The following is a 24,496-nucleotide window of genomic DNA, read 5'->3' as shown; positions in this document are numbered from 1 at the left end:
ACATTTCACTTTGGGAGAAAAATGCCTTTGCGTTGTTGGAGAATGGCACCTTCTTCCAAGAAGCCTCTGCCGTATCTCAGTCACTTTTTAACCCCTAAAGCAGATAGCATAAAGAGACACTGGTGACTTAAGAAGAGGTCACATAAGCAAAACATCTTCCTGGCCCTTTTAGAGAAATAGGATGGGTCACTTACACCACAGGCTCCTCTTTCTTTTCCTAGAGGCATTTGAGGAGTCCCTGTGGTATTCAGTCTTCCTTCTGGGGCTCTCCTCAAGTCTGGTGGCATCAAACCTCCTCCTCACCTAAATCCCCACCACCACCACACCACACACTCATGGAGACAGGAGGTCCTTGCTGCCAGGATTGAGGGGGCCCAAGAGAAACTCCATCCCTCGTGTCCATCTGCTGTGGCTTGGCCAATGGGAAGGAAAGCCTCCAGAAAGACCTAGAACCAGCCATCACTGATCTTTGGATAACTTGTCACTGTCCTCGATGCTTCCTGCCCAGTGCCCTCCCCTTCTCCTTAACATGGCCTGGGAAAGAACTGCTTCAGGGTCAGTGTTGTGGCCAAGGGCGATATGGTCCTGAAAAACCAAATCCAAGTTAAGTCTCAGCAATGATGGTGGCAGAAATATTAGTCTTAACTAGCTGGGGTAACAGAGTCCTTACAGAAGCTTGACTATCAAATTCTCTTTTTCCCCAGATAATTCCTTCCCCACAAGGCCAGTTGCCCCTTTCCTGGGCGATCTTAATAGAGAGGATGGGGATATCTCTGAGAGTTCTTGTCCTCATCTGTAAATTAGAATCCGAGTTGCCTAGTCAGCAAGCGTCATACCTGCCCAGCTCTGATGTAGCAGAACAGAGGAGCAACAGTGCTGGGGGGCAAGGGGAAGAAAAGGGCGGAGGACAGTCTTCTGGCCTAGGACGGAACAGGCCTGAAATTCGGAGCCAAAATATCGAGAATATAAAGAAAAAATTATGCTTCATCAGCAAGATTCTTAAATATTGTAGTTAACTGTTTTTTTGCTAAGCTAATTGACAGTGACCCTGTAAATGACAACCCCACCCAACTCTGATACTGCCTGGTGTGCATTTGGGCACTAAGAGAATCTTCCTGAAGGGCCTGGCTGGACTGATGAAATGGGGCCATTTCTCTACTAATCCCAGAGAGGCCAGAAGGAAGATGGAGGGTAAACGGGCTAAGGAAGCATTCTGGACTCTTCCAGAATGACAGCCTACCTGTTTCCTTCCTTACAAATCAAACAAAACCACCCCCCAGACCCCCACAGATGCCACCCCAGTTCTCTAAAATAGCGACCGTGGTCCTCAGCTCTTGGTGATTCCCGTTGATTCAGAATAACCCCGGTTCCTGTGTTTACATTTTGTCAAGCAGACAGTTTGCAGCAGCCTTAGAGGATCTGAACGAGGCCATCAAGCTCTGCCCAAACAACCGTGAGATCCAGAGGCTCCTGCTGCGCGTGGAGGAAGAGTGCCGACAGATGCAGCCGCCGCCGCCGCCGCCTCAGCAGCCGCCTCAGCCGCCGCTACCAGAAGAAACGGAACCCGAAGCACAGCACGAAGATGTATACTCTGTACAGGATATGTTCGAGGAGGAGTACCTGGAACAGGATGTTGAAAATGTCTCCATTGGCCTCCAGACCGAAGCTCGGCCCAGTCAGGGGCTCCCGATAATCCAGAGCCCGCCCTCCTCCCCAGCCCATCGGGACTCAGCCTACATCTCTAGCTCACCACTCGGCTCGCATCAGGTCTTTGACTTCCGTTCCAGTAGTTCTGTAGGCTCTCCCACCAGACAGAGCTATCAGTCCACCTCACCCGCTCTTTCTCCAACTCACCAGAACTCTCACTACAGGCCCAGCCCACCACATACGTCCCCAGCCCACCAGAGCGGGTCTTACCGCTTTAGCCCCCCTCCCGTGGGAGGGCCAGGCAAGGACTATCCAAGCCCTCCTCCGTCCCCCCTCCGTAGAGGCCCTCAGTACCGAGCCAGCCCTCCAGCTGAAAGCATGAGTGTCTACAGATCCCAGTCGGGCTCACCCGTGCGCTATCAGCAAGAAACAAATGTTAGTCAGCTTCCTGGCAGACCAAAGTCTCCATTATCCAAAATGGCCCAGCGGCCCTATCAGATGCCTCAGCTTCCTGTGGCAGTTCCCCAGCAAGGGCTCAGGCTACAGCCTGCCAAGGCCCAGATTGTGAGAAGCAACCAGCCCAGCTCAGCGGTTCATTCGAGCACCGTCCTCTCCGCAGGGGCCTATGGCCAAGTAGCCCACTCAATGGCTAGTAAATACCAGTCTTCGCAAGGAGACATGGGAGTAAGTCAGAGCCGGTTGGTTTACCAAGGGTCAATTGGGGGGATTGTAGGGGATGGGAGGCCCGTGCAGCACGTCCAGGCCAGCCTGAGTGCAGGTGCCATCTGTCAGCATGGAGGGTTGACCAAAGAAGACCTTCCACAGCGACCTTCCTCAGCATATCGAGGTGGTATGAGATACAGCCAGACACCACAGATTGGCCGTAGCCAGTCTGCATCCTATTACCCGGTCTGTCACTCAAAACTAGATCTGGAGCGCTCCTCCAGCCAACTAGGTTCCCCTGATGTGTCACATTTAATCAGAAGACCTATTAGTGTCAACCCTAATGAAATCAAACCCCACCCACCAACTCCCAGGCCATTGCTGCACTCCCAAAGCGTAGGCCTGCGCTTCTCTCCATCTAGCAATAGTATCTCATCAGCCTCCAACCTCACTCCTACCTTCCGGCCATCTTCCTCGATTCAACAAATGGAGATCCCACTAAAACCGGCGTATGATAGGTCATGTGACGAGCTGTCACCGGTGTCTCCCACTCAGGGAGGTTACCCCAGTGAGCCCACCCGATCCAGGACCACACCATTCATGGGGATCATAGATAAAACAGCCCGGACTCAACAGTACCCCCACCTTCACCAGCAGAATCGGACCTGGGCCGTGTCATCCGTGGATACCGTTCTCAGTCCCACGTCTCCAGGCAACCTGCCTCAGCCTGAGTCCTTCAGTCCACCATCATCCATCAGCAACATTGCCTTTTATAACAAAACCAACAATGCACAGAATGGCCATTTGCTGGAGGACGATTATTACAGCCCCCATGGGATGCTGGCTAATGGGTCCCGCGGAGACCTCCTGGAGAGAGTCGGCCAGGCCTCCTCATACCCCGATGTGAAGGTGGCGCGGACCCTCCCTGTGGCTCAGGCATATCAGGACAACCTGTACCGGCAGCTGTCCCGGGACTCTCGACAAGGGCAGACATCCCCTATCAAACCAAAGAGACCATTTGTGGAGTCTAATGTTTAAAAGACGTTCGTTGGAGTGAGACCCATATGTTTTCACTGCACATCTTCAGGCTTGGTTTCCACATCTGAGGTAGTTCTCTGGCTTAATTTCTCATGCAGTTTCTGTGTGGTGTTTAGAGGTGGCAGCCCCGTGCTGGAGTTCTTTGCATGCAGCCGACTGGGAAGCTGGCCTCCCGTGAGCCAGGACTTCAGTTTCTCTCGTCTGTGCCCCAGCCACATGCTCTCTCCCTCTCTTCCGATGCCAGCGAGGAGATTGTTGTGCCGTGTGCTTTAACCCAGGGAGATCAGACACACTGGTCAGCTTTTTCCAGGAGACAATCGCTTTCACTGATGTTCTTGTTGTGTAAATGTCTTTCTCCTTTTTTACAAAAATAAGATGTTCTTGTTCGTTTTCTTCTAGGAACTTTAGAAAGAGTATGACGCCCCTTTGCCTTTGCATTCTTATCCAGTGTTATCCAAATAGCCAACCCCAGTGCATTCTTGTGCCATGGTGTCCTCCCCTGGACTGCCAGCTCCCTGCAGTCATCAGGTCTAGAATGTTCATTTAGATTATCGCTGGTCTTCCTACGGGGGCAAAACGATCAAGGAGAAAGAGAAGAAACAGGTCGATTAAATTAGAAGAAAAAAAAAAAAAAAAAAATATATATATATATATATATATAATTATTTGAAATGTCACTATGTTGATTTTTCAAGAAGCGTTTTATGAATATTTAAAGAACAACTATCCCTTTAAATAGTTCACCCAGCCAAGGAAATTGGATGAGAATCATGGATATTTTTAAATAATCCACTGAGAGTTATCCTTTAGGTTTTTAGCCAACAATTAACTATTAAAAGCTATTGATTTTCCATGGGGGGGGGGGATACATAAATACATAGAAAGAGAGAGGAAGAAAGACTGTTCTGGATTCTCAGAAAAAGGCTATAGAAAATCTCTTGTCTTGGCGAAGTCTACTTTTTAAGTCCTGGTACATCACTGAGCATCATATCTCATAAAAGCAAACTCTTCGCCAAAGTTTGGTACAATAGTCCTGTCGGGTCTTCACCTGGAGCCACATTGTGTTCTACTGGCCCTCTTTCTTTTAAACCCACATGGTACCGTGAAGAAATTGGTTCTTTGAGAAGCAAATTGAATTCTCTTGGGGCTGTAAGACTTTATTCCTGGAGTTTGCACCCAGGACTGTTGCACCCCATGCCAGGTGTCGTCTGATTCCGTTTCAAGATCTATAGTTTCATTATCTGTTTACTCTAGGAATTGTTTCTTCGTTTCTTTCTCTAGGTAGGAGGGTTTGGGGAGTGATCTTTGAAAACCAGGCACAGTGAAGTGTTTCAGGGAGCAGACAGACCCCTTTCAGCCCTGGGTGGGGGAACATGAGATAGATAGCAGGTCCTCTGATGCAGTTACCCTCCACGCTTCTTCTGTGTCTTGAGGTCGTTTGCTGACCTGTCCTTTGCGTGACTGAGGCCAGCACAAGATGGACAGCAAGAACACTGAAACCAAAGCCTTAGCACAGGCCTGGTACTGACTGCGCATCAGCTCTTAGAACTTAAGAAGCTGAACAACAGAGAATCAATTCTCTGTTACTAGGAATCATTCTGCTCTTGTGAGTAAAGAAAGGGCTATAGGAAGGGCAGTTTCCTGAATAAAAATCCAGATGTGACCAGACCTGTTTGTCATAGTAAGTGTCCTCTGAAAGTATCACTAAGACCTAGGGAGCATGCAGCTGAGATCAGAAACATTTCTCTACCAATTTAGATTCTGCCAAATGGACGGACCCCTCAGCCCCCAAGCCCGACACAGGCCAGGACTTGTCTCGGGGCCAGCTCAAGACCCAGAATCTTCCCACTCTCAGATGCCCAGGGACTGTCTCCTACTCAGACCAGGGTGGGCGCCAGTGTCTTGTCCCTTCCCTTCCCTTCCCCCTCTCTTGCTTCCATCTAGAAGGGGAAGTGTAGAGCTGTAGCATCAGCCTGCAGCCGGGAGCCCAGCTCCCGCTTTGCCCAGGTCTCAGCCCTACAGGGCCCTTTGCATCTCACCCCTCCCTGCCCACCTCTCACTGAGGAGCTGCTGCTACATTCTGAAAGATGTCCGTGTCTGTGAGGAAAGTGCCCCTGTGTGTCTGGAATGCCACACACACCACCTGCACTCAGCTGTCTAGGTGAGCGAGCAGCTTCTGCACCTCCCAGACATGCCACTGATGCCACTTGTCCCCAGGGTCTCTCTCGGCTTTCCTGGACAAACCGGAGATTTAGGGTCTATGCCTTATTGGGCAAAACACTTAGAACAGTCAAAATGCCATTCTTTTTTAGCCATTATAAGAGGGAGTGAATGTCACTACTGGGCGCCAGTTGAGTTTGACTAGAAAATGCCGACTGGACCTGATTGGGGGCAGGAGACCATTTTTCCTTGCTCAGCTGACTGCCCATGCCCTGTTGTGCTACTTCACTGCCATGGGATGATCTTAGTACTGTATCCCGGAGACACCCTCTCCCCCAGCAGCACTCACTGAGTCCGTGTCTGGCTTCTGGTGGGGGAAGTTTTTCAGATGAAACTGGTTAAGTTCCAGTCACCCAATTCACACACCCTGAAATGGAGACAGTGGTAACAGACTTTAGCCTCTAGGTTTCTCACCAAATTGTACGTTTGTGTTCACCCAGAATTCTTGCACTAATGGGTTTCCATCACATCATGTCTATAAATGGGTGCACTTTACTGTTTGAATTTGTAACTCTGATAAATACTGGATATTTAAGTGTGCGTAATGTCTTCATTAGAAAATAGCAGAACCGCTCTTGTCTTTTAGTGTATCTTTCAAGGGAAAAAAAAGGAAAAAAAAGGAAAGAAATCAAGCAGTGGATCACAACATTTATAGCACAAGAAATAACTGTTGTATATAAGCATCAAAAGGATTAAGAATTTTTAAATACAAAAAATATTTGCAGTGATTTTAAAGTGCTTTTCCAGCAATTTTCTTAGGGACTCCTGAGACACGGTTACTTTATTTACTGGATCAGTAAGGCACACAATTAACAATTAAAAATTAATGTTTATTTACAAAGTAAAGGGAAAACCTGTGTAACATGAGAATTTGGCATGGACAAAATGGAGACCATTTTGTATCTGCTGTTGTATCTTGTCCGGGTTGCAGACGTGCACTATTAAAGCCCCAAATTAATAGAGCACAAACCCTTCTTGTTCCTCTCCCACGTGCCCCTCTTTCTAGATGTGTTTAACTTAAACTCGAAGGCTCAGGAAAATTCCACTAATTAGAATCATGTACAGTACCCCAGGTCGTTGTCCAGAGATACAAGTTTGCTAATTTAGTTAAGCCTGGATTATTAAACACTTTTCCTAAATTATTGTAAACAGAACAGCCTAGAGAAAGGTATTCTCAGTCCTTATATTGTATAGTAGTTTATGAACCCCTCTCTAAATATTGGTATTTTTATATCCCAGAGATGTACCCAATAGAAAAATTAACCAGTATCTAATTTAATATCCATAAGTATTTTCCTTAGATTTTAGTCATATACAGTGGGTTATGTAGACGTCACCTTGCTTCAACCATATTCTACCACTAGGTGTCACTGTGGCTCTGCACCAGGCTCGTCTGGTGGCAAAGACCGGCAGCGCGTCCTCTGGAGGGGCTGCTTCCAGGGCAGTAGGCAGGCCCAGAGGGTTCAGGAAGGAGGGGACAAAGACCTGGAAAGGGGTCTTCACGCATCCGTGCCAGTCGTGGCAAGATAAGCTCTTTGACCGCTACCTGCTTTGGACCTTCAGCCAGGCAGAGGCCCGGAGAACGTTGACTAGAACTCCCTTCCTCTGATGGCGGGGTGGGTATGAGGAAGTCTCCTTTACTCCCCATGAGCTCCCCTCTCAGTTCCTCTTGGCCTCCAACTTGTACAACTCCAGAGATGTCACAGGTGGGTGGTTTGGTTCAAAAATAGTTATTTTTCTACTGCAGAAATGCCTTGGACAAAACCAGTTGCTCACTGAACCTTTGCCACAAAATGGAACAGGCTCCCCAGGGGGCAGGGTGTCCCCTCCCTGTCCCAGCCTCTCCCACCCTGTCTGTCTGTCCTTGGGCTGCCCACTTCTCACGAAGCCAACTTGCAAAGGCAGCCTGCTGCTGCTTCCACACCAAGGCCTGTGCCGCCCCGTTGCGCGCACGTTGGGAGGTGTGGCTTTTTCTCCTTTTCCTCTAGGAATTCCAGACTGACCATCTACCATGACTAACAACAATGAACAAAAAGGGCTTAGGGGTAAGAGCTACCTACAAAGACGTGTCATGGAAACCTTCACCATGCAATGCCTTGAACTCAGCTCTGGCTGCTCCCAAGAAAAGGTGGCTGGCTGGGGGCCTGGACACAAGCACAATGGGAATGGTGGAGCCACTGTGCAGAGCTACTTGAATAATCACTGGGTCTTCATCAACTCCTTTTATAACACAGACCACTCAAGGGCTGAAGTGTTGGTAACCTGCATTTCGGTGTCCAATGCCTCACAGCTGCTGAACCACCCTGAGATGCTTGTGGCCACGTGATGGCCACAGTCAGAGCTTTGAAAGTCAGTACCAAATGAATGCGTAATTGGACACCAAAAATCAAGTGTTACTTTCGTGTTTCCTCACCCATACCATCTCACTTCTTCCTGCTGACTCTGATAATCTCCACTAAGCTGACCTGTCAGGTTTTTAGCTGAATGCATATAGATGCAGGCCAGCATCACTCTTGTTTTTCAGACAGACCTACTCTGTGGACAGGAAGGAGCCTAGCTGCTTTGTTTTTGTAGCACTTACTGGCTGGAGTTTTCTTTTGCCTAATCGCTAACCAGAACACCTGGTTAGGGGGACTCCACTCGATCCCTTCGGTCCCCAGGACCAGACAGAGAGTTAATTCTGGAAAATTTAGTACTTGAATGTACCTGCCTTATTGTGTACCAGCTTACTGGAAAAAAAGATAGAAAAGCCGGCTCCAGATCTCTCCTCCATTCACAGGTTATTTTGGAAATCCTGTAAGTTACACTTCCTGTTCTAGTTTATTTTTGTTTTTGTTTTTTCCTTTGGCTGATTCCTGCTGAGTGGGGCCAGTTCCTCCTCAGGCTCAGGGCAGGTGCCATTCTCAGGCATGGCCTCCTTTCCATCCAGCGCAGCATCTCCGTCTCTGTTCTGTCTCCTCCAAATCCAAGATGATTTTAATTAGTACAGACATGTACAGTCTACAATTAAAGAGTGATTTGTACTAATATGATTTTGATTCTTCCTCCTCTTTGCTGTCCTTTCAAGACACTTGCTGGAAAAAGCTTTAATGCACTTAGTTTTCCTTTAGGTTTTCTATGACTCAGATGTAAAGGACTTTCTCTGTACAGTATATTATCCAATGCATGTTTGTTCTCTCTCCCGATATATTGAACACCACACAGTTGTGAACTCGTGCAGTGGGGATGTCCCGCACCCCACAGAGGCATCTAGCCCCCTGTGTATAAGGAAAGACATTTTCCTTTGCTGTACTTGCTTGAGCAGTTGTATTGTCTGTACATGTGAGCTGTGTGAGGTAGATGTGAAAAGGTAAATGAATGCATTCTCCTGCCCATGTGTACAGATCGCCATCCGTACAATGAACTGTATGTATGAAAGCAAATGTACTTATTTATAAAGGGTAACACTTGGAAAAACACGGTGTTGTGGTGCTTTCTCCTTACGTTACGATACCTGCCCGGGGGGGCTGACTCAGGCTCCCCCTCACTGAGGCCTGCCGTGCCGAGGAGCCCTCCCCCAGGGACACGACTTTGGCAGGTTAAGACAGAGGCCACATTCCTGATGATTTGGTTGGTCTCTTGTGGAACAAGCAAAGTCACCCCTTTGGGCTCATATTCACTCAGCGAAGTGACTGAGCACCTCCTCGGAGTTGGGACAGCGCTGTAGGCGCTCGCGAGATCTGTGGCTAAGAAAAGACGGTTCTAAGGGGCTTTCAGTGAAGGCTTGCAGCGCCCGCTGAGAAAGAGAGGCTTTTTCTTTGGTGAGTTTCTCTCCAGCCAAACCAAGGGAGCACCGAGCTCTTCTTGTTTCATTGTAGTAGCTGAGGCCCGCACCCCCGTCTTGCTGCCTGAAGCGGGCTGCGGTGGGAGCCCGAGGTGAGGGGACAGCCCCAGCTAGAGTCCTTGAGGCTAACTCCGTCAAAGCTTCTTCCAGTGGCTTCATCTTCTCTTCAGAAATCTGGCCAGAATTTGCCATCCTCACCGTCTAGAGAGCTAGACGGCTGCATTGTAAATGGAGAGGCTGCGGGTTTCCTGCCCGGCTGGTACCTCTCTGTCTACTGCAGGGACAAGCAAGGGAAGAGACCGCTTCCTCTAGACACCACGTTGTGCTGAACAAACATCCCTGTTGCATAACCACATCCATTTCCCCCCAAACAGAGCCGGGGAAGCAGGAAAACTCCGGGCACGCAGTCACGCACCCTAGATGCCAGAGTGGCCTTCAGAGAGGAGAGGAGAGGACTCCGGAAGCAACCACCTGCTTGGTCTGAAAACTTTGGGACTCGGGGGGTTCCAAACCCAGTAAGGTGAGGGACTCCTGAGGAGGTGAAGGAGAGGAGATGCGTGTCTAGAGGGAGAGGCGTGACCTTCGTGTCTGGGATCATTTGAATATTCACAAACACAAAGACCCTTGATCCAGAAGTGAGCACAAGAGCCGGAAGTGAGACAGCCTGCAAACGGGCCAGCTGCTTCTCCCCGCACACTGAGAGCCAGCTGTGATCTTGACTGAGCGATCAGCTTGGGACATGTATCATGCCACGTGCTTTGCATGCTTTTTTTTTTTTTTTTTTGGGGGGGGACAGAGAGAAGCAGAGCATGAACGGGGGAGGGGCAGAGAGAGAGGGAGACACAGAACCGGAAACAGGCTCCAGGCTCCGAGCCATCAGCCCAGAGCCTGACGCGGGGCTCGAACTCACGGACCGCGAGATCGTGACCTGGCTGAAGTCGGACGCTTAACCGACTGCGCCACCCAGGCGCCCCGCTTTGCATGCTTTTAAGCGAATGAAGTTTTGCACAGAAGCCTTGATTCAGGAGAAAGATTCTACAGATGCAGAAAGCAAAGACCTCTGGAGAACACAGAAAATAAAGTAAATGTTAGGAAGGACTCCTGTTCCCCAAGGATTACTTCTCAGAGGATTTGCTGCAGGGGTCCCTTTAACTAGTGTTTTGTTTTGGTGACGGGAGCGCAGTGTATCCCAGCATGAGATCCAGCCCAACTTCATATAAACACATCTCCTGCCTGGGTCTTAGGAACTGCTCTCAAGTGGAATCTCGCCTCGTTCTCAAACCTTTGCTCCTCTCCTTAAGGAATAAAGAGACATCTCTTTTAAAAGGTAAAAAGTTGAGTGACTACTAGGGAAAACTTCTTGCCGAGGCCCTTACCACGCTCCACCCTCCAGGCCACTGTCTCTGGGTTGGGAAAAGGGTTTCTTTAACCATGAGGAAGAGCCTCCCGCTCTGGGTCCAGAGACTGAACAGCCCCTGGGCCATGACAGAGATCACGAATCGCTTTACCTTCTGTGCCCAGCGTGGGGGGAGGGGAGGTTCAGTTTCTGTCGAGCCTGGTAGAACTAACTTCACATGCCTGATGCCGCTAAAAGCACTGGCCCCTTTTTTGCCAGGGTGAATGAAGAGAACAGGCCAGAGATCAGCTGTAGACATTTATTGAATCATCTGTTGCACCGACACTACATTGTACTTCACAGACAACTGGACACAGGCAAAGTAAAATAAACCACAGTGGACCAGCTTTCAGGGGGCCTCCTTAATCATCCAACATACACGTTGGCAAACAGACCAGTTTACAGATTTTTACTGCAAATTTAAGGTTCCGTTTCTCTAAGTGGCATTCTGAGGCGGGGGGGGGGGGGGGGGGGCAGGTAGATACGCAGTTGTACTTTGGTAGTTTGTCCAAGCAGGAGTCTCTCCAGCTGTAAAATACCTGGCTATTCAGCGTGAGCCAGGTGGTGAAAGAATTGACAGAGCCCCTTCCTGGCGGAGCACGCGGTGTAGCCTCCAGACAAGCTGCGGCGGAGGCAGGGACAAGGGAGGCCGGGAGAGGCTCCGAGGGGCCTGGGCAGCCCTGCTAGGGAGGGCTCCGGACCTGCAGGCACCTGCTGGGAGAACTGGCGTTGTTGCCTAAGGCAGGGCCTGTGGCAAAGCGGAGGGTTAGAAATCTGAGCATCAGAAGCGGCCAGCCCCTTTCTCTAAGGCAGCAGTTAGGTGAGAAAAAGGCAACCATCTACAGAACAGTAGCCGGGCTTAGAAACCTCATTCATTTCTTCACTTAAGTAAGCTGTGTCTGTCTCAAACTGTCATTTCCTCAAAGCCCAGAAAATGAGGAAAACAAGAAGAGAGCATTCCCCAAGTCCAAGAAGCACAAGGTCAATGCTCTGATCACGTTACTGCCAGACTGAATCCAAAGAGTGACTCAGGTGGCAGCATAACACACTTACACAGCTGGGGAGAATTAACCCAATTCCAACTCCGTCCCAACCTCCTGCAAAGATGGGCCTAGGTAAGGGGATGAGGCTTTCCTCCTGGACAGAAGCAGGCGGCCCTGCCTTCCCCACTGAAAGGGAAAGGGGGCAACAGGGCAGTTTTTTGTTTAAAAACAAAAACAGGGGCGCCTGGGTGGCTCAGTCGGTCAAGCGTCCGACTTTGGCTCAGGTCATGATCTCGCGGTCCGTGAGTTCGAGCCCCGCATCGGGCTCTGTGCTGACAGCTCAGAGCCTGGAGCCTGCTTCAGATTCTGTGTCTCCCTCTCTCTTTGACCCTCCCCCGTTCATGCTCTGTCTCTCTCTGTCTCAAAAATAAATAAACGTTAAAAAAAATAAAAAATAAAAAAAAAAAACAAGACGTATGCCCTCGGCCTCGAGTCAGAGCCAGCCTGTGAGGGCAGGGACACCGGGGGCACTGGTGGCCCGGGACCCTGCAGGGAGTGGCCAGCCCACCACCCAGCCCGCCAGTGCGAGGGGCCACCTCCTTCCCCTTCTCTCGGCCGCCAAGTACAGTTTGTCTCAGTCCTGTGCCCTGTCCCTCTCCCAGCACAGCATCTTGGGGCTGAGGACTGAAGAAAGGGGAGGCCAAGAGCACAGCTGGGCCGAAGCCACATCTCCAGAGCTTCCCAGGGGCCAGTCCCTCCCCTCTCCTGGGGAACCTCGCTCCGAATACCAACATATTTTACACATAATATCACTTGCTCTACTGCCAAAGACTGGGCCCATTCACACCACCGTGTTATTCAGACTAGCGAGACTCCTGGTTTGAATTCAGTGTTACACAAAGCAAGTCTTGGCCTTGCCAGGCCTGTCGCTAAGCCCCAGTTTATCCCACAGCTTTGTGCTCTCTGCAGCCACTGGACACGGCCCAGCATCCACTGCCTCAAGGGGAGAGCCACCCTGCATCTCCTTCAGGGATCTATGCCTTTGTGACCAGGACTGACCACCCAAAACTCTACCCAAAGCTTCTTGATTTGAGGGGGTGACAGCGACAACAGGGGCAGGGGTCTGTGCATGACTAACAGGACTCTAAAGCAGCAGCAAGGAGAAGAAAGTAGAGGAGGTCAAGCCCTAAACCCCAGAAATCAGCGCTCGAGGGGGAACGCTGCCCCCACGGTCCCTACCGACACTGCCGAGCCCTCCCCGAGAGCCACCCGGCCTAAAGACGGCCTCGACAGGGCACGGCAAAGACGCCTATCAGAACCTCCCGGAACTGAGGAGGCCAGCCGCAGCCAGACCCTCCCCGTGGGACAAGGGCAGGCCGTCACTGGGAGCTGGGGCTGTCGCCCTCGGTCAGCGTCTTGAAGTCCATGGAGAGAGCTTGTTCCTCCGCCTGGGGTGGCCGTTTCCAGTCAGCGCGAGTCAAAATGTAGAGCACAGTCACGCCGAAGCCGGCCAGCAGCAAGCCCAGCATGTTGGCCAGGACGCCCTCAGGCTCAAACGTGCTATACTTGGCCCTGCAGGGTTCGGGTGGAAGGGAGAAGCCCCCCGAGGGGTCTCGGTCAGGCCCAAATGCCATTCACACCAAGGCCACAAAGCTGGCGTGGTATTCCAGTCCCAGCCCCACCCGTCCCCCGCCCGGAGAGGAAAACCACTGCTTCGCTAACTCCACAAGAAGCTGCCTCAGAAGGCAGAGGCCCAGAGACGCAGAGGGCGGGGCTCCGTCTCCCAAGGCCCGTGGGGGCACAGGACACTCACCCAAGTTTAAACAGCAGCGCCTCCTTCAGGCCCAGCAGGGCTGTGCCCACAGCGAGCAGGAAGACGGTGGCGCCAAAGAAGATGTGCTGCGGGCGGTAGCGGCTCCGCAGAGAAAACGAAGCTCCGGGGAACAGGAAGAAGCCAAAGCCCACGAGCCACTACAAGGAAAGGCGGGGTGGTGCCAGAGACCGAGCCGGCCGCCGTCTGACCAACCCGAGGTCACCCCACGTAGGCCGTGTCCACACGCAGTCGGGGAACCCGTCCACCCACCGCTGGGCCTTCTTCATCTCGAGAGCAGGGGTGGGGGGAGCAGCAAACGCTTATGGGAAAGGTCCTGGCCCCGGCACTCGAGGCCGATCTCGGTTCATCGCGCTCGAACGCTTGGAAGCCCGGGCCCGCGGCCAGACACATGTGCCGCGTCAGCTGGAAGGCGGCCTGGGTCTGAGGCACCCTCGCCTGGGAGATCCTGGCTCTCGTACCCACTTGGGGATCTGAAAGCAGCGTCCAACCGTGCTAAAGCACCTCCTTCCCTCTCAGGCACACGCCCGGGAAAGCGGGCCCTTCCGTGGCACAGGCGGCCCCGCCGTGGCCTCGTGCGGCCCCGCCCCCGCCCCACCGCCGAGGCGCGGAACCGCCCACCTGCACGAAGTAGAGAACAAACGCGAGGATGCCACACCAGCTGTGCAGGCTGTACAGGTCAGCGTAGCCCTTCTTCCTGTGGTAGTCGAACACCGCCACCAGGCCTGGACCGGAGAGAGGGGCCATGTGAGGACAGGGCTGGTGGGGAGGGGAGCGGGTGAGGTGACCCAAGGGAAACCCAACCAGCCGGGACTTCTGGGATCTGGTCCCAGCTTGAGGGCTGCCAGCACCCAGCGTCCCAGCCAGGGATGCCTGGGGGGGTGGGGGATCGCGGGAGGGATGGGGACGGGACCACAACAGAACCGGCGTGGAGACCAGACGTGTCAAGCGGCGACCAACCCCCCACCCCCCCACCCCCCCGCCAAGTTAGAAGCAGAGGTGGGGGAAAGGGAAAGCCGTGCCCAGGAACTCACCCACCAGGGCGATGATGAACGCGAAGACGTGTAGCAGCCCGTGCAGGACTTTGGTTGTGCGTTTGGTCTCGTTCCTGAAGACACGGTAAACCAGCAGGGCTTTCAGGGAGTGAGAAAGGGAAGGTCAGGCCCGCCTGCCACAGGCAGCGAGGAGACGCAGCTTGGCTGGCAGAGGTGATCCGCACCAAGGGCTTGGCAAGGCACCCCAGCCACAGGCAGTAGGACAGGAAACAGACTCGGTGGGGCCCGGCGGGGGCCCTCGGGTAGGTGTGCCCTAGCGCCCCTGCCGCCACCACTTTCTTATCAAGTGTCCTGTGTATTCTGGGCTGTGTCCTCGGTTCGTCATGCAGTCACGCTGAGGTGTCACCAAGCTTCTGAGTTCACCTCTTAGCTCTGATGGTCCTCAAATAGTCCAGTATCGAAGCTGAGCAGATACTCACTACCTTCCGCAATCAGGTTCCCTAGGTGGGGAACCCGATTCCCAAGCTAATCCCCCTCACAGGGCTGAGCCGGACAGGGCCAGGTGGCACGGGGAATGCCTCTTAGGAATCTGCTGCTGGGGAATGGCTGTCACCAGGACCGCCCCTAGGAAGAATGGGTCAAACAGATCCAGATCCAGCTTTCCTGTTACCAGAGCAGGCCACACAGAAGGCAGGGTGGGGGCCAGTCACAGGCTCACTCCTGCCCCAGAGAGGAGCTGCAGCTCTGCCAAGTCCACCATTCCCCCAACACATACACACATGCACGCGCACACACACGCGCACACACACGCACACTCACCGTTTTTCTTCCAACTTCAAACCACCCCTGCAGAAGCCAGCCTCAGCTCACAGCCCAGCCCCTGGGCTGCTTGCTCTACACGCACACCCCTGGATGCTCCACAAGCCTCAGGCCCCTAGATTTGGATGCCTGGTGTTCCCAGGCCCCAAGCCAGCTTCCTTCCTGTCTTTTCTAGAATCTTAGATGTGTCTAAGTGCAGGAGACCCCAGGGATGAGAGGGTTCCTGCAAACCGCCGCTCTCAGGAGCAAGGGTGGGACTCACCATCTCCCTGCAGGAAGATCAGGCCTATGACCATGCAGAGGGGATGCACGTTAAACTGCAGGACGCCCTGCCAGGCGATGCCACCCCTGTACAGACCGAGCCAGGCACCGGTCGTAGCCACCGCAATCAGGCCCAGCAGCTGGGAGAAAGCTACGTAGTAAGGCAGTGCCCTGGGGGTGGCCGCCAGGCCTGCGTGGTTCTCCATGCTGAGGCAGCTGCTGGAGGGAAAACAGCAAAGCTCAGAGTGGCCCACAGCTTCCAGAGGCTACGTCCCGGCCTCCCGATGCCCGCTGCCCCCTTCCACCCACCTCTCCCGGCCCCTGTGCTGCAGCAGTGCTCCCATCCCTTCCCGAGATTCAAGTACAGCTCAGCAGAGGTACCCCGCTTCCCCCAGAGACAGACAGGCCAGCACCTGGCTATGAGATGCAGTGAGGGTGCAAGTGAAGGTCCTTCAGATTCAGAGGCGGGGGGACGTGCCTGTGCCTTGCATTGTTTCCCAAGGCCCTGGCTTTTCTCAGGTGGGGCTCACAGAGGAGGTTCAGAGAAGTGAGAAAATCCCTTGAAGGTACAGAGTTAGTCACAGTTTGTCCTCCAGATGGGTCACAAGTACGTCCAGAGAGAACGAGAAAGCTGACATCCCTGCACCCATGCACCCAGTGTGTGGCCGTGTGGCCGACAGAAGGAGAAATCCTGCCCTCCCCAGGAGCCTGGGTGCAGCCCCCACAGCTGCCCCCATGCTCTGGCCCTGCCTGAAGATGACGTGGGGAACAGGAGCAGCCCCACAGCCTGCTCCCCCTGCCACAACTTCCTCCCCCGACGCTCAGGGCCTGCCAGGTCTGCACCCCTACTCAGGACAGGGAGTAGCACCTTGGCATTCAGAGCCCATGGGGTGTTTCATACACATCACTTAATTCATAACCATCCTGTATGGGACAGTAAAGCAGGTACTGTCCCTATGCCACAGATAAGAAAGTGGCAGTTCCAGGAGGCTTGGGAAAGTCTTGCTCAGGGGTCTGTGCATGTGTGCCTGTGTGTGTGCACCTGCATGCGTGTGTATGTGTGTGCATGTGTTTGTGTGTGTGGTAAGCGCATTTCCTGGCTCCTCTGCCCAGTGCACCCCCATGTTAGCCTCCCCCAGGGTCAGGATGGCCTTCACGCAAGTTCTTCACCCTGAATCGGATAGTTCTCCAGACCCGGAGCCCAGGCCTGGCCCGCACGCCCAGTCAGGAGAGGCAGCCAGGGCACGAGGCCGGTGATGAACAAGGATGGCCTCCTCCATCTGTCTGCCTCAGTGCTGCAGGGTCCCGAGCCCACAGAAAGAGGCTCTCTGCCCGCAGGGTCCTGGGCTTTCCCAGCAGCAGTGGAAACATTCCAGAGAATGACAGCGGCGCAGAGACATGGCCTAATGGGTTCTGGGTCTCCCTGTAACACCCAGCGCTTGCTGTCTCTCTCCACCCTGTACCGCTCAAGAACTAGTGTCCAGTCGGCCCGGTCTTCTACTAGTAATTGGGGAGGTCTCTTTTTACCCCCCGATTCTCTCTGCCACATCTGACAAACTTTGGCAACTTCACCATTAAAAAAAGTTGGGGGCAGTGGCGAGTGTTACTAATACATACTCCCTACAGTAAAATACAGATTAACATAAAAAGGGAAAAAATTACAAATAATCAGCATTTTCATGTGTGTCCTTACATCTTTTCTACAAACATATACATTCTTTTATAAAAACAGAGACATACCGATTTCTAACCTGCTTTTCTACCTTAACAGTAGATCCTGTGTATCTTTTCCTGTCCATGAATATACATTCACATCATTGTCTCAATGACAACACAAGACTGCACCATACAGCTGTTCCACACTTTAACCAAACCCCAATCCCAACTGTTCAACATTTAGCTAGCTTCCAGTTTTTCACTAAATAAATCACACCATGTGATCACCTTTGCACATGTGTCTCATTAATTCCTAAATGGAGAAATGGAATCCTGCAGCAAGGCTATGTTCTCATTTAGGTTTTTGACATTTTATCAAATGATCTTCCAAACACACTCCCATAGCAGGTGGGAACACCTGTTTCCAGAAGCCCTGGCAGACAATGAACCCCTATTTCTGAGACTCTTGCCACCGTCCATATCTGTCACCTTTACCCAAGGCAACTCCTACATCTAGGGCCAGTTCTGTCCTCTCCCCCAAATACAAACCCCATTTCTAGCTACCCACCATACATCTCTACCGACATCAGCAAACACTTCAAACTCCTCCGCACATCCCTAGTCAATTCATCTGCCCATTGTCGTCATAACCGAATCCAATCCTGACCTCGTGCAGGTGGCCACTGCGGCTGTCCTCCTGGTCCCGACGCTGACACCTCTACAGACAGGCCACCGAATCCTCGGGGTTCTCCCCCAGGGTCCCCACCATCACTTCCCTCCTGGCCATCTTCATTGCCACCACCCCAGCCAGAGCATGGAGCTTCCACCCCAATCTCTGTACCCCTTCTAACCCGCCAGACCTGCCAGGGACAAGGACGAGGACGAGGCCGAGGCCAGTTCCCCACCTGATGTTGTCCCACCTTGTGCAAACGGGGGCGCCTGCCAGTGAAATGGCAACACTTGTAACACGATCCTAACTCAGTTTCCATCTGCAGCCCCGCATCTTCTCACCAAGTCCACTCAGCTTCCCTGGCTCTCACAACACTCTGCCTCACTCCCTGCGCCTCTCTTCCGACTCCCTGCCACTCACCCTCCCCTCCATCCACCTGCCCCACAACCTGAAAGGGACATTTCTTTCTTCTCTGTCCCCACTTCTGCATCCCCAACGCTGGCCTGGAGCCCACTTACCCCCGTCGGCAGTCTGCCTGCCTGCCACGAAGCTCGCCTGTGCCTGTCTGCTGTCGTGCCTCCTCCAAGGAACGCGTCCTACTCTTCCTTGGGTCTCCTGGGGATCTATTCCTCTGCCCTAACTCTAACAGGAAAAATCTACCGGAGAGAGGCTGTCCTCGGGTCACTTGTTCTCCGTCCTCCCCGCCTTTATTAGATTTATCCCCAGAGAGCCCGGGGCACAGTCAGAATCTGATTAGCTCTGAATCAGGAAGAAGAGAAGGAACGTGCTCTGCTGCTGGCAGACCTGCCACAGCTTCTCCCAGCCCAGCAGAATAACCAACGACAGCAGAGGGAGCTCAGGGCCGCAAAGGGGATCGTCGCCCCTGTATCTCGGAGCTGCTCTGTGGCCGGGCAAGCCAGAGCCAGCATGTTTCCCTCCCGGCCAGTCTCCTAAGGAGGCAGACGGAAACCAGAGCAAGGTTCTCTTCAGGGCTGTGATGTTATGACTTATAAGAAATATATAGGATGGGGGCACCCGGGTGGCTTAGTCGGTTAAGCTTCTGATTTCAGCTCAGGTCCCGATCTCACAGTCTGGGTTCGAGCCCCGTGTCGGGCTCTGTGCTGACAGCTGAGAGCCTGGAGCCTGCTTCGGATTCTGCGTCTCCCTCTCCCTCTGCCCCTCCCCGCTCTGTGCTCCTTGTGCTCTCTCAAAAAATAAACATTTAAAAACTTAAATATATATATTTATTAAATTAAATATATATTAATATATATTAATTTATATTAAATTAAATATATATATATGATGGAGCTCCTAAAACTTCTAAAGCTCCTAAAATTTCCCAAGAAAGCCCTAATGCTGTCTTCTGTTATGTTACTGAGCCCCCTAGATAACCTGTAGATGGGGGGGGGGCTTGGGTGCCAGGGGAACTATGTGACTGAAGGCTGTACCTTTGAGTTCCACCCCTCAACCTCTAGGGAGGGAGAAGACAGCAGATTTGTTCAATCACCAATGGCCAATGATCTAATCACCCCTGTCTCTGTGCTGAAGCCTCCATTAAAATTCAAAAGGAGCTTCCAGAGGGGAGGACGGCTACCCTAGTTCCCTGGGGATAGATTCTCCTGTGCTCTGGACCCTTCCGGACCTCACCCTACCTACCTCTTCAATCTGGCTGTTCCTGAGTCACATCCTTTTGTAATAAACCTAATAAGTAAAATAACTCTCTGAGCTCTGTGAGCTGCTCTAGCAAATTAACTGAACCTGAGGAGAAGGCCATGGGAACCTCTTATCTACAGCAGGTGGGTCGGAAGCACAGGTGCCAACCTGGGTTTGCGACTGGCCTCTGAAGTGGGGGCAGTCTCGTGGGCCTGAGCCCTTAACCTGCCATCTCCAGGTAGACAGTGTCAGGATGGAGTTAAATTGTAGGACCTCAGTCAGTGTCTGCTGTGAACTAGGGAAGTAGCTGGTGGCACTGAAAAGAAATCACACCTTGCAGCAGTGAGGTGACCACACGGGGGGCTCTGCCGCTCTGCATTGTACACTTCCACCCTGAACTCCCCAGGAAGGCAGACTGCTGATGTCGTCTGCACCCACCGCGGCAAAGAGCAGGGGTGCCCGCTCGTGCTGGGGGGATGCCAGGGGCCTCACGGCAGACTGTTTGTTCTCCATATCTATGAGTCTCTTATGTTCTGTCCCCCTCCCTGTTCTTACATTATTTTTGTTTCCCTTCCCTTATGATCATCAGCATTCTTTCACGGAACCTTCGCCATACAACTATGGTGAGAGGAGTGCTGTCCCAAATCAATGCGTGAGGACACTGGGGCTCAAAGAGGATAAATGACGTGCCCCAAATTACCAGCAGCAAATAGCTGCTCATTTGTTCATCGAGCCCCTGCCGTGTGCTGGCAAATACTGCTGGACACCGGAGCTATACAGATCAGACTTGATCCCTGCCTTCAAGGAGCTTACAGACAAGTTACACAGCAGATGCAGATTTTCTTAGTAAAGGGTAGTAAGAATTCAAGCCACAAGTTCAACTCAGGCCGCCAAGAGCACTTTCCACTATACGCACGGAAGACAGTTTTCCCCACCTTAATACCTTGAGGTGGCACTCCCTGAACAGCTGGCTGTCTGGTGGCAGTGTGGCTTTGCCAAGAATCTAGGGTGGAGCTCTCATGCTTTCCAAATACTGAAGCCAATCAAGGATCCAAATGGGCATTTGCCAAAGAAGTCGCTTTGAAACAGAGCTCCAAGGAGGTCTCTCCCTGTCCCAGGCCAGTCCTCCTGTACCCCTCACCCCTCAGGAAACCATGCTCCTAAGGCGGTTTAAGCCCACCACAGCAACAAGCACCAGTGTTCCCTGGGAGCTCTCCTGGGAGCGAAGGAAGCAGGATGGGAACAGGTAGTTAAGAGAGACGGGGTGGCAGGAGGATGAGCCAGCTGCTCCATGAGATCTTCCTGTCAACTGCTCCAAAGGCAGCTCACCTGCCCCACCTGTCCTAGGGAACTAAGCATCCGGGTAATGAGGCAACCAGGAGGAAGCCACAGATAAAGGATGACCTTTGGAACTATGGAGGACCAATCCATCTCCCCCACCCTCCCTTCCAATTTGATGGTGATTTCAGCCCAAGTATGAGGGATGCAGGAAAGCTCACACCAAGCAAGACCATCCTGCCTCGGGCAGGCCTGTCTGTGCCTTGCCTACAGGTGACCCCGCAGTCCAAAAGGTCCGAGTGTGAAAGATCCAGATTCCTTCAGCAATGGCATTCACCTGTTGCCTATTTGGTTCAAGTCATTGGCAACCTATCTTTGTGCAAGGAGGGGCTGCTTCCAATTGCTGAAGAGAGACCGCATCCTGCTGACTCTGGCTGGAATCCGACCCATCCACAAACACATTTTGCATGTGCAAACTTTGAAAGCAGTTGAGATTCACTCCCTAGCAAGCAAATGCCTTTGAATCAGGCCCCTTCATTTCCCAAACCAGACAGTGAGAACACTCTCTTCCCTGCCAGCTGGGTTGGCCCCCAGAACCCCGGGCCTCCTTTGTTCCCAGAGCACAAGTGTGGGGGGCAGGATCAAGGGCCTTGAAGCTGCCACTCACCACCCCAAAGTTCCCCTCTGCCGGGCAGACCAGAGTTATGGAAGCAGAGGAGGCTCTGATAGCCCTCAGAGCCCCTTACACGGCCACCCTCCTTCCTGTCAGAGCACAAGACGGGGGTGACAGCTCTGGCAGCTTCTGGAACTTTGGGCTGAGACAGTCACCCCTCCCCTCCCACACCAACTTGCAGTCAGACTCCACTTAATGTCATCAAAAAGGGACAGGAGATACCCGCAGGGGTTGAACGTGCTGAGAATCACTCTCCTCATGCCCACAGTTTTGCTAAAAGGCCACCAGGCCTAATCTCATTATGAGGACCAGACACTGCCCATGTCCTAGAGCCTGGAGGCAGGCAGCCTGGCCTGGCTGCAGCCCTCCTTGGCCACAGCAGGGTTTTAATTGGGTTAGGCAAGATTATATTGGGGACAGAGGTTACATCTTTTCTAAGATCTAACCAACCCTCCCTCCCCCCGCATTGAAGGGATGACTCAATTGCCCTAGAATGCCCTAGAATGTGATGGAAGAGAAAGCAAAGTGAAGGTTGAGCTGTCAGGCAGGGCCCCAAGTAGCCCGCAGGAAGAAAGCAAAGCCTGGTTCTCCATTAGGTACAGTGGGCTTGGTGCCAGGGTTTCCAATACTTGTAGGGACCCACAAAAAATGTTATGATTTCTGCTAAAATCAGAAGGAGAAACAAACTTAGTGCTGAAGAAAATGTTTTAATTTTTAATCTGGCCTGGATTATACTTGTCTTTATACCAACACAATTGTAAAATATAGGGTTTTTTTAATTGTTGTAAAATATAGGGTTTTTTAAAAATTGGTATTATTTTTAGTGGAAGAAGGGTCCCAGCAAGGCAAAAGTGCCTACGACCCACGAATGCAGCTCTGGTCAAACGGATGTATTTTTAAAGCCAGCCCCTCTGCATCTGACTCTGCAGTCCTGGTCAAGCCAAGTCCCCTCTCTGAGCCTGCTTCCTCATCCACAAGATAGGAGATATCGATAGTCCCCTATCGATAGTCCCACCTCATTACTCACTGGCCTGGCAAAAAATAAGTGGGATAAATATGTAATAGCGGTTAGCAAAGTGCCTGCCACATGGTAGATAATCAGATAACAGTCTAACAAAAACTAAATCCGGTCCTAATAGCACCTTGGGAAGAGTAAGGTGAAGAGTCACACATCAGAAGTTGTTCACACAAGAGGTTTGGGGCCACAGAGAGCCAGATGGCAGCACTACCCCCTCTCATAAATCCACACTCCCCTCTGTCCACTCTCCGTCCCCCACTGGGCAGAAAACCCTGGATCTGGGGCAGCTTTCTCCACCAATACCTTCTGGTGCTGCTGAAGCACACCACCTTAGCAGAAGCCCAGCTCTGCGGGCCCAGGGAAGGCGGCCAGGGCGGGAAGCCGTGGGGCAGGCAGGCTCCACCTCCGAGTCCGGGAGGCTCCTCCTGCGTGGGGGTGGGGTGGCAGCAGCCCTCTCTCTCTGTGGGTCTCACTTTGGCACTTACGAGTTTTCTCTCGGTATTTTCTGCCTCAAACCCAATTTCAGAAGAGAAATCAAGGTATCTAAGAGAAGGTGGCAAAGCTTTGGGATTTCTTCATTTGCTGTGAAAACAAATAGAATCCAGACATCCTGAGACGAGCTTCCTTTAATGAGATTCAGAAAATCCTCAAAGACTGCCAAGTTCCGGGGTATGACGGAAGAGAGGCCACCTCGAGGAGAAAAGCTGGGGACAGGGTCTCCTTCTCTGTGGAGCCCTGGGGGAAAGAGCAGGCAGAGAGTGGAGGTGGCCCTGCCATCACCTAGGTGTCAAAGGCAGCAGGGGACCCCTTCCTCCGCTCACTTCTGCACCCCCTGTCCCCACAGCTCAGGGGCCTACCAGGCCCAATCCAACGAGCCAGGATTTCCCAAACGAGGAACTCCTACCCTCACACCACTAAGCTGCGGATGTTCCAGAACAAGGAAGGGATCTCCTAGCTAGCCATTTCACCCGCAAGAGGAGAGAGGCGAAGCTGAGGGAGGGCCCGCCACCAGCAAAGCAGTTGGGCCCGTTTCAGGTTTCAAAAGAACAGTCGTGGCAAATGGTGGTTGATCCACATCTACCCCAGCTCGTTTCTAGAACGTGGCAAAATATCAGCCGTGAGCCCACTGACAAGCGTGGGGTCACCTGCCGCTCGGTTCTAACTTCCGCAGACTGGCACGGAGGCTGAACCAGGGCCAGAGGCCGGCAGCTCCAGCAAGGAGCACGGCCAGCTCTTCCACCTCCGGCCCAGCCGCGTGGGGCTCGGGAGCAGCTGAGGTGAGGTGAGCGGCGGGTGCGGTGGCGGATGAGGGACTCACGGCGGCTCGGCGCGGGGGGCGGGCCCGTCCCGCTGCGGGCGCACCTGGGCCCCCTCCCCGACTCCGCGCGGGGGCTCGGCTCGTACCCACCCGCCCGGGCCGCCTACCTGGCCGGGCGCCGGGCCCGGAGCTCGTCCCCGCCGCGCAGCGCCCCACCGCGGACCCACAGGCGAGCTTCCCACGCCGCGCCCCGGCCGCTCAGCCGGTTCCGGCGGCCGCGCCCGCCGCGGAGCTACGGCGTCTCCATGGCGACAGGGCGGCGGGTGGGGCGCAAGGCGGGCGGCGCGGCGGGGGTCACGCTGAGGGCAGGGGGCGCCGGAAGTCCTTCCCTCACGTCCCCGCGCTTACTGCAGGGCCCCGCCGCTACTGATGCCCAGGTGTCTGGACGCGGCCCCGCCAGGTCCCGGGACCCGACCTTGACGCCGCGTGACAGGGACTGCGGCGCAGGGCGATGAGGGGTGACAGCCGCGGCCACCGTGACCCCGGCCTTCTGGACCCGAGCTCGGGTAACCTCCGAAATCCGAGCCTCGCGACCCGGCCTACGGGAATCC

The 24,496-nt window shown here is 53.1% G+C and overlaps 2 protein-coding genes across 13 annotated transcripts in view; one reads left to right on the top strand and one right to left on the bottom strand.

Annotated features, from left to right (window-relative positions):
• The window catches only part of TANC2 (tetratricopeptide repeat, ankyrin repeat and coiled-coil containing 2), a 364,297-nt gene extending 355,271 nt beyond the window's left edge, over positions 1-9,026 (top strand). For all 11 annotated transcript variants that reach the window (XM_058703494.1, XM_058703493.1, XM_058703491.1 and 8 more), the window contains one exon: positions 1,395-9,026. In XM_058703494.1, the coding sequence (XP_058559477.1) occupies positions 1,395-3,348 (1,954 nt within the window). In that variant the 3' untranslated portion in view covers positions 3,349-9,026. The remainder of the gene's footprint in view (positions 1-1,394) is intronic.
• A 2,006-nt stretch (positions 9,027-11,032) lies between these two features.
• On the bottom strand, positions 11,033-24,207 carry LOC131498306 (transmembrane ascorbate-dependent reductase CYB561). 2 transcript variants are annotated; one of them, XM_058705422.1, is made up of 6 exons: positions 24,053-24,207; positions 15,678-15,895; positions 14,636-14,734; positions 14,223-14,326; positions 13,584-13,741; positions 11,033-13,342 (listed from the first exon to the last, which is right to left on the bottom strand). In XM_058705422.1, exons 2-6 carry the CDS (start codon positions 15,880-15,882, stop codon positions 13,150-13,152), a joined length of 759 nt encoding a protein of 252 aa, XP_058561405.1. In that variant the 5' UTR covers positions 15,883-15,895; positions 24,053-24,207; the 3' UTR covers positions 11,033-13,149. The 2 variants fall into 2 exon arrangements, with proteins under 2 accessions (XP_058561405.1, XP_058561406.1); XM_058705423.1 differs by having other exon boundaries at positions 15,678-15,892.
• Between the last annotated feature and the right edge of the window lie 289 nt (positions 24,208-24,496).

The sequence above is a fragment of the Neofelis nebulosa genome, chromosome 16 (genome assembly GCF_028018385.1).
Source record: "Neofelis nebulosa isolate mNeoNeb1 chromosome 16, mNeoNeb1.pri, whole genome shotgun sequence".
In the NCBI taxonomy this organism is placed as follows: Eukaryota; Metazoa; Chordata; class Mammalia; order Carnivora; family Felidae; genus Neofelis; species Neofelis nebulosa.
The sequence above is the reverse complement of the archived record's forward strand: the minus strand, read 5'-3'. Positions and strand labels throughout refer to the sequence as shown.

Coding starts and splice junctions, on each gene's coding strand:
- LOC131498306 (XM_058705422.1), bottom strand. CDS start 15,882: ATGGAGAACCACGCAGGCCTGGCGGCCACCCCCAGGGCACTGCCTTAC. Junction 13,742..14,222: donor TTGTTCTCTACTTCGTGCAG/GTGGGCGGTTCC, acceptor CTTTCCTTGTAG/TGGCTCGTGGGCTTTGGCTT. Junction 13,343..13,583: donor GCGCTGCTGTTTAAACTTGG/GTGAGTGTCCTG, acceptor CGAACCCTGCAG/GGCCAAGTATAGCACGTTTG.